Source organism: Austrofundulus limnaeus, unplaced genomic scaffold, assembly GCF_001266775.1.
Source record: "Austrofundulus limnaeus strain Quisiro unplaced genomic scaffold, Austrofundulus_limnaeus-1.0 Scaffold41, whole genome shotgun sequence".
In the NCBI taxonomy this organism is placed as follows: Eukaryota; Metazoa; Chordata; class Actinopteri; order Cyprinodontiformes; family Rivulidae; genus Austrofundulus; species Austrofundulus limnaeus.
In genome coordinates, this window is record NW_013952443.1 from 2388475 (window position 1) to 2398013 (window position 9539).

The window sequence follows — 9539 nt, forward strand, 5'->3', positions numbered from 1 at the left end:
TATATATATATATCACTCATAAAGCTCAACTTAAAATATCTGATTTTGTCATACTGATGGATTCCATTTCTTGCTTGCATTGCAGGATGGATGTATTTATATACCTGAGCCCTTTCAATCCTGCACTGTTGATGGCTTCTCCATCTTTTAACCACTGGATGGTTGGAGTTGGGCTTCCCTGAGCTCGACAGACCATTTGGCTGCTTTTGTTAGCAAGAACCCCCATCTCAGTGGGCATGTCTGATCCAGAGATACTTGGTGGGACTAGGAGAAAATAATAATTTTTCTATTTCAAATACATATATAGAATAGAGCTAACACACCTGAGGTTTAGATGTTCATGTACCTTGTATAGTGAGGTGGTAGCTCTTGTGTGCTTCTCCCTCCCGGTTCGATGCCACACATGTGTATGTTCCACTATCAGAAAGCTGCAGCAGCGCAAACTGTAGTTTGGTTCCTCCTGAGAAGATGTGCATCTCCAAAGACTCTGAGTTCTCTAAGAGAAATATAAAGTTACTGTTGTGTAAAATACATCAGCAGTGGCAGCCGCTGACCTTTTTGATCTTAGTCTACCAATGGGGTGTCCATTTTTCAGCCAAATGAGGTTGGGAGGAGGGATTCCAGTAGCATCGCACGAGAGAGTAATTGGGTTGCTGATGGTTTCCACAACACTCTCCTCTGCTGGGCCATCAATACTGGGAGGAACTGAGGGAAAACATCTCTTTATTATTATTATTATTATCATTATGCCTGTGCAAGCACCATCTCAAATATCTGCTTTAGTATTGTTAAAAATGTATAGATTTTGTTAAACAAGCTACCATGGATGTTCAAGTGGAAGTTCTTGTTCACTTGTCCAGCAACATTTGATGCCATGCAAACATATTGTCCTGTATCAGATACCTGCAGGGAAAAACAAAAGCAAAAAACAATAGAAGCAATACATATTTAAGCTGTGAAAATTTATTATGACTGTTAAAGGAAAAAATGTTAGTTATCACTGAAAAACAACATGGAGTTTCACCTCTGAGTGTTTAATCTCAAGGATTTGCCCCTCTGCCTGAACGCGCAGGTTTGCAGATTCTGTCACTGTTCTGCCGTTCTTGTACCAGGTGATGACAGGAGGAGGGACCGCGTTGGATTCACACTCCAAAGTTACCGATTTACCAACAAGCACATTCACCTCCGTGGCAGAGTCCCTGCTATTGCCTCGAATTCTTGGAGGAACTGCGCGGTTGAGGAGAAAAAGTTATTAATTCATGCATTAAAACTTCCAAATTACAGGAGGCAAAAATGTAGACTGACCAAACACAGTAAGATAAATGTGTTTATGGGCTTCTCCTGCTGCATTGATGGCCACACAGCTGTACTTCCCCCCGTCAGATACTTTTGCTTTAAGAATCTGTAAAGTGCGCCCTCCTGAGGAAACAGATGGACACAAACTTAGTCTTTTTTTTTCATGGTGTGTATTAAAATGTTTAATTTTTGAACAGTTCCTCTCATTACCTGGCACAATAAGAGCATTAGTTTTATCTTGGATGGGGCCCCTGACGGTCAGCCAGCTCAATGTGGGAGGAGGGAAACCAGTGGCTTCACATGAGAGAGACACAAAGTTGTTCACCACCACGGTCACATTTTCAGGACTCACACCAACAATGGCCGGGGGTACTAGAAGGACAAGAAGAAACCATGTTCGATAGAGTTACATTATTGTTTGAAAGCAGAAAAATACAGGTTTGAACTCCTTTATTAAACCAAACAACAACAACAACAACAAAAAGAAACAACTTTTCTAAGTCTTCAAAAATAGGCTATCTCTAATAACTCACCATGAACATTAAGATTAAAATGTTTTTCCGCACTTCCAGCAACATTTTTAGCCACACATACGTAGCGTCCTGTTTCAGAGACCTGAGCCGTCACCACCTAATTAAAAAAAAAACATAATTTATTAGGCTAAAACTACAAACAATTCTAAAATACTCCAAATAGCAAACCTGATTATACCAAACATCAACATTCATTATATAATTATTATTTAACATATTTTATCAGAGCATTKTTCAATTTGCAGGAAAAAAATCAGATATTTCAGGCCACAATACAGTGGCACTCATGTACATTTAAATTGGGAAAGTCTACATTTTAGATGTTTCAAACATACATTTCACTTTAAAATGTGTTTTATTCCAATAGGGTTAGCTATTTTATGTATACGTAAGTTAGTTGGTTTGGCAAAGTGTAGCTACTAGAAAGTTATAATTGATCATATTTTTTTACACATTAATTCATTTTTTTTGTGTCTCTACCTTTTCCAAGTGTTACCTGAAACGCTCGTCCATTGAGCAATATTTTATGTGGACCATGAGAGTTGATCAGCTGTCCATCTTTAAACCAGGTGATTTTAGGGGCGGGGCTTCCGTCCACGTAGCAGTCCAGCTGGGTAGTTTTGTTGACCAGGACGGTGACTTCATCAGGCACATCACTGCCTGTTCCCCGTATGCTCGGAGGAACTAGAGAAAGACATGAAGTCATCACAAAAAGTGGTTTAATTTAAAACAGTTGCTAATTATTGCCTAAGGTTTGTACAATAAAACTCACTCAGCACTCTGACATCATAGAAGATGGAGTCTTCCCCTGCCTCATTGATGGCCACACAAGTGTACCTGCCAGAGTCTTCAAGCTGCGCCCTGGAAATCTGCAGCACTCGCCCACCTGAAAACGAACAAACTGACCTGATTTTCTGCCCGTTTTACTTTTATTGTGTGAATTTTTACACCAGTTTGTCATTTCACCTGGAAGGATTAAAACTTTGTTGTTCGAGGTGAGCAGCTGTCCGTCTTTGTACCAGGTCAGAGTGGGAGGGGGCACAGCGTTTGTCTCACAGTACAGAGAAATGGGATTGTTCAGAATTACATCCCGAGCGTCTCCACCAAAGCCTGAGACTGACGCATCACCAACTCCATCGGGTCTGTTGAAATTTGGTGGAACTAAAGAAAAATTGGGAAAAAAATTAAAATATTGACCTCAAATCGAAGCTTCCTGGAGTTTTTGTGTTTATCTAATCCAAAACATTAAAGCACATATTGTTGGATTTATCCCTGAGGATCTGCAGAGAGGTAACCGTTTAACATCATAAGTCCACCCAGTTCACCTTGTATATTTACATCAAAGTCCTTCTCGTCCTCTCCAGCTACATTAGTGGCGACACAGGTGTAGCGGCCGGTGTCCGACACTTGAGCGTGCTTGATCTGAACAATGCGACCATTGGCTGTAATGGACACGTGGTCATCCCCCCTCAGGATCTGTAGAAAATTTGTTTTTAAAGGCTTCAGTTAAAAGTTCTGACAAAATACCTGACAGAAAAAAAAACAGAATCAACCTATTCTACCTGCCCGTCTTTATACCACTGCAGTGCAGGAGGAGGGAAGGCCTGAGCCACACACTCCAGGGTGAGTGTGCTGTTAATCTTGATCTTCACCTCTTTAGGGGCCAGTCCCTCTCCAGGGATATCGTTCTTATTGATCTGTGGAGGAACTTCAGTCAAAAACACTTTTGGTCATATTTACAACATCACAGCTTCAGGGATGTTCTTCAGTGCTTAAAGGTGCGGGAATCTCACCATGAACTTTAACCTCATAGTGCTTCAGCATCTCTCCGGCCTCATTAGTAGCCACACACGTGTACCTCCCTGCATCCTCCTTCTTAGCATTGATAATCTGCAGTGTCCGCCCACCTGCCAAGGCAAAGGTCAATAAAAATTTATTATTATTCTACTATCATGTTATTGAACTCCAGTTTCCTCACACAGACCAAAACCATCAACGTTTGGCTAATTGGTAACTCTAAATTGTCCCCAGGTGTGAGTGAGAGTGAATGGAGGTTTGTCTCATTTGTTATGTGGCCCTGTGATGGACTTGTGACCTGTCCAGTATGGGCTGCCGTTTGAAAAGTTACACAGTCAAAAATTACCACCAATATTTTTGTTTTATTTAGCCTTTTATTAGAAAAAAAAGAAAAGATTTATTTTTCAAAGTCAGTTTTTCACCATATGATTCATACATTTGTAAATGTCATAGTTTATAAACTAAATATTTAACTTACAAATTAAATATTTAGCTAGCTACCTAAATATTTAGCTAGCTACCTAAATATTTAAGTTGCAAGCTAAATATTTAGGTAGCTAGCTAAATATTTAAGTTGCAAGCTAAATATTTAGGTAGCTAGCTAAATATTTAAGTTGCAACCTAAATATTTAGGTAGCTAGCTAAATATTTAGGTAGCTAGCTAAATGTTTAGGTAGCTAGCTAAATATTTAAGTTTCAAGCTAAATATTTAGCTCAAAATTAAATATATAAGTCTCAAATTAAATATTTAGCTTGTTACTAAATATTTAATTTGTAAGTTAAATATTTAGTTTATAAACTATGACATTTATAAATGTATGAATCATATGGTGAAAAACTGACTTTGAAAAATAATTCTGTTCTTTTGTTCTTATAAAAGGCTAAATAAAACAAAAATATTGGTGGTAATTTTTGACTGTGTAACTTTACAAACGGCACCCCATAGTCCAGGGCGTACCCCGCCCCTTGCACTGTGAATGCTGAATATGGGCACTAGTGACCCCCATGATCCAGAAAGGAAGAAGCAGGTAAATGTAATAGATGGATGTAATGTTATTGTCTTTTTATGCTCTTCAAACCTGGAAGGACTCGGACACTGCGAGTGGATTCAAACGGAGTGCCGTCTTTGAGCCAGGTGATCAGGGCAGGTGGGTAGGACTGGACTTCGCACACCAGAGAGGTGGGGCTGCTCAGGGTTACTGTAACCTCCTCTGCAGAAAGATCAGGGCCTGACCCAGCGATGGTGGGAGAAACTGGCAAAAAAATAATGACAGCGATGAAATGCAGAAACACATCTGCATCTTGATTTATTCCTGAAACATTCTCAGGTAAATGAAAAAAGAGACTGTTTTTGTACCCAGAACATTGAGGTTGAAATGCCTGCTGCGGTCTCCTGCACTGTTAGAGGCCATGCAGCTGTACCTCCCGGTGTCTGAAACTTGGGCCTCAAAGATTTGGAGAAAACGACCGTAAGACACAATCTGGTGGTTCCTGTCAGACACCAGCAGCTGTCCATCCTTCAGCCATTGAATCTTTGGGACTGGGTTCCCTGGAAATTAAAAAGAAGTTATCAGAGTAAAATTACTGTTTTCTCTGTAACTTATATAAAAAATTCAATAAGTTTAAAGAGGGTACATTTTTACCTGAAGCCTCACAGGTGAGAGTGATGTTGTGCTTCTCCTTTACTTTAGTGTCCACCACTGTTCCCTCCTCCACAATCTTTGGTGGAACTGCCAATGAAAAGGAACTGACTCATACTCTCACTTCAAGTTGAACAAAAACATAACCAGCTTAATGTTGCCAAGTCTCTCGGTTTATAGATACTTAAATGTGGACATTATCAAACTTAATTTTTTCTTTACCTAGAATATCAAGGTCAAAATTTTTCCTCTCTTCTCCAGCACTGTTAGAGACAATACATGTGTACCTTCCAGCATCCTCCACTGCTGCATGCAGAAGGCGGAGACTTCGGCCTCCTGCAGTTTAAACAGGTAATTACACAGCCGGCTCTTTTCCAGCACAAAAAGACACAGCAGGAAAACATACACAATATCCTAAAAAACGTACACAATATCCTAAAACTGGTTAAAATGTATCATGATAATATGAAAACTGTAATAAATCAACACAAAGAATTTGAACTTCTAGGCTAACAGGAGGTAAAACATTTAAAATTCCAGTTTTAAGAATGAGACATCATGAGACATATCGGAGGAAATAAAGTATCTTTAAAGTGCCCGTGATATTCTTCAAATACAAAAAGCCGAAGAAAAAATCTTTATATTTCGGTAACTTTACATGATTTTACCCATTTTGTTGCAAAACTGGCATATTTTCTTTTGAACTTGCCCCAGCCAAAGTGAAACAGGAAGTGACATCAAAGGGGAACTCTTAAGAAAAGGAAATCTCTGGTCTTTGTTTATTGAAACACTATTTGAACTCTGATTCTTCTTCATCTCCCTGATAGACTCAAAATAATCTAAAGAAACATAGATTCTTCTCTACAGTCTCTGTCGTCAGCCGTTGCAGCAGTGCTCTGTTCACATGCAGACATTCCCCTTTGACATCACTTCCTGTTACTTCACACACAAATATCTCAACAACTGCTCACCTCAGCAGCATGATTTTTTTGCGCAATATTTTATTAATGTTACATTTCCAAAACTGCACTCATATTTATTACAAAAAGTTGATGTCACAGGYACTTTAAAGCTCTTTGGGTAAAACATAACCGTATCGAAGAAGATAAAATCCTTGACAGCAAAACCAAACCTTACCTGAGAGGATGCGAAGTGAGCTCGTTGTTTTAACTGGCTGACCGTCCTTCAGCCAGGAGATGGCAGGAAGAGGAATACCAGAAGCCTCGCAGTTCAGAGCAACTGGGTTCTTCACCACAACACTTACATTTTCTGGGAACTGCACCTGACCGGTTATCGTGGGTGGGACTGAATRTGACAAGAAAATTGGCAGAAAAGACAAAGTTTGTACTTCCAAGAAAGATTAATTATGATGGACAAAGAAACATGTCAATTTCATACCATGCACACTGATGTCGTGTTTGCTCTCAGACTGTCCGGCCACGTTAACAGCAAAGCAGGTGTAACGCCCCGTGTCTGATAATTTAGCATCTTTAATCTGCAACAAACTTCCCTCATTGAGGACCTTTGCTCCGTGCTGGCCTGTGATGGGCCGTCCATCCTTCAGCCATGTGATCGCAGGTCGAGGTACGCCGTCTGCAGTGCAGTGTAAGGTCACATCGCCTCCTTTAGTCACTGTAACGTCACCGACGTCATGTTTGTCTTGTCTTATAGAAGGGCGAACTGCAGAGAGAGAAATAAAAGTTTTGATAGTCAAACAGCAAACAACACAGTATTTTGTAAATATTTCTCTCTAAATTATATAAATTTAAAAAGAAAAAAATTGTATAGGTCTTCTGGACGGGTTCTTCTCTAATGAAACGTTTCGTCTCTCCTCCAAGAGACTTCTTCAGTCTGAGAGTTTCAGGCAAAATTCAGGCTTTTAAGCCCTGCCTCCATGTGACTGATACTCACATCACATGGCTATCGTTGACACCTAATTAACACYTATTGTTAACAGGGGGTGGAGTGATACTGGCAATAGCAGCACTTTAGGAGGGGGACAACTGAAAACGGAGGCCTCCACCTCTGTTTAATGATGGACGGTCTTCACAAAAATGGCTTCTTTTACTCCTCTCTCAAACGAATGTTCCTCTCTATCAAGAATGAGAACATCCTCATCTCTGAAAGAGTGACCGCTGGCCTGTAAATGAGTGAAAACTGCAGAGTTCTGGCCATTAGATGTAGCTCGTCTGTGTTGGGACATTCTTTTGAACAGTGGCTGCTTTGTTTCCCCGATGTATAACTGGTCGCAGTCCTCCTGGCACTTAACAGCATATACAACATTGCTCTGTTTGTGGTGGGGCACCGGATCTTTGGGGTGAACCAGCCTTTGCYGTAATGTGTTTTGGGGTTTGAAAGCCACTGGGACATCATGTTTAGAAAATAAACGTCTCAGTTTCTCCGAAACACCCGCAACATACGGAATAACCACTGGTTTGGGTCTGGGTTTGGGGTCTTCTTTTTCACCTGAAGGTTGCATGGAATCCTGTCTGTGTTTCCTGTCTGCTTTCAGGAAAGCCCAGTCAGGATAACCACACTGCTCCAGGGCCTGTCGTGTGTGTGATTTCTCTTTCTGCCTGGCTCCTGGGTTTGTAGGGACACTGTCTGCTCTGTGGTACAGAGTCCTGATCACTCCTAACTTGTGTTCCAGTGGGTGGTGGGAGTCAAACAATACATACAATTTTTTTCTTTTTGATTTTTTACCTGGATTACTGAGATGCATCAGAACATATAATAAATTTAATCTTGCCACAGTAATATTACTCTATGTAATCACAGTTCACAATTATGCTTTCAGTAAGATTTATAAAAGATTCCGATGATGTATGTACCGTAAACCTGCAGGCTGTATTCCTTGGAGGTGGTGCCACTTTCACTGGAGGCTGTGCAGGTGTAGGAGCCAGTATCTGTTCTCTCTGCGTTGGAAATCTGCAGCTGACGGCCTCCTGACAAAACCCTGAGCCTCTGGTCTGACTTCAGGTCATAACCTAAAACATGAGGAAAACAGGTTAGAGTGTTAAACACACATGGTATTCTGGCTCTAACTGCAATTTCTTGTTTTTTTTTTACTTACCGTCCTTCAGCCATGTAAGGTTAGGAGGTGGAATACCGCTGGACTCGCATATAAGAGTGATGAGACTTCCTTCAATCACTGTCAGAGGAGAAACCTCCTCCGAGCCACGGATACTGGGAGGAACTGCAATAACAACATGACACCTAAAGGAGGCGCTCAAACAACATTAAATGGAACCAGAACTTTAATTTTTACAGATGTGTACAAAGAGAGAGATTGATGTCGAACTGTTTGTGTATTTTTTGTTATTCTTTTTTATTTTTATACATTAGCACTTATAAAAACTCATGAATATTTTCTTATTAGCATATCTCACAAACACATTAAAAAAATACAAACTCACCCCAAACAATGAGGTTAAAGTTCTTCTCTGTTTTTCCTGCGACATTGGTGGCTTCACAAGTATACCTTCCTGAGTCCTGCACCTGAACACTGTCAACCTACCAATTCAGACACAGGTATGTGAATTTGGGTAATAATATACAAACACTTTAATCAAAAGTCCATGTAAAAGAAATCAAGATCAAAAAAACTGTTTTTGTTAAATTTATTAAAGAAATAACTCCAGATTTTTTCTTACATGTATATATAAAAGTGTACAAACTCTACCTTGAGTAAACTACCATCTGCAGAGATGGTCAGACCAGGTTTCCTAAAGAGAGGACGACCATCTTTGCGCCAGGACAGGGCAGGTGGAGGGACTGCGTCGCTCTGGCAGTGCAGCTCCACTGGAAGACCAAGCGTCGCAGTAGCATTCACTTCTTCACCCTTGATGTTTGGAGGCACTGAGTCAGACATGAGTGTAGGTCAATAAAGTGTTCCTGTGCAAGAGTTAATGCTCGCCGATCAAAGAGAAACTACTGAGCATGATTGTTGGCCAACATTTAGAAAACAGTGGAAGTTAGAACACAACTGTAAGCAATCCAATGTGCAGGATCTTCAGGTTTCCTCATAAATAAACAAAATCTGTGCTTATTGGCCATCTGGGACTCTTTAAACAAAATGTTCATTCTGGGATTTAACAGCAGCAAGAAACCAATCAAGATTTGTTTGTAATACTTATGTCAAGCAGCTTCATTTTCCAGAAGTTCGTGAAATCTAATCTGCATRGACATTTCTCATAGGGGTTGAAACCAGACAACAAAGATGGAAGAATTTTAGATTACCCTTAACATACAATAAATGCAGCATGCTTTTATA

The 9539-nt window shown here is 40.2% G+C and overlaps 1 protein-coding gene across 1 annotated transcript in view; it reads right to left on the reverse strand.

The window, feature by feature from the left end:
- Positions 1–9539, reverse strand: part of hmcn1 (hemicentin 1) — a gene marked incomplete in the record, with an annotated part of 75365 nt that overhangs the window by 20901 nt on the left and 44925 nt on the right. Inside the window, 24 exon segments of the mRNA XM_014007378.1 lie at positions 105–264; positions 347–496; positions 574–705; positions 822–903; positions 1025–1227; positions 1306–1419; positions 1507–1668; positions 1830–1926; positions 2326–2513; positions 2602–2715; positions 2796–2990; positions 3155–3305; positions 3392–3537; positions 3623–3736; positions 4706–4879; positions 4984–5175; positions 5270–5356; positions 5489–5602; positions 6404–6571; positions 6665–6946; positions 8098–8253; positions 8340–8462; positions 8683–8779; positions 8949–9124. Coding sequence (XP_013862832.1) covers positions 105–264; positions 347–496; positions 574–705; positions 822–903; positions 1025–1227; positions 1306–1419; positions 1507–1668; positions 1830–1926; positions 2326–2513; positions 2602–2715; positions 2796–2990; positions 3155–3305; positions 3392–3537; positions 3623–3736; positions 4706–4879; positions 4984–5175; positions 5270–5356; positions 5489–5602; positions 6404–6571; positions 6665–6946; positions 8098–8253; positions 8340–8462; positions 8683–8779; positions 8949–9124 — 3577 coding nt within the window.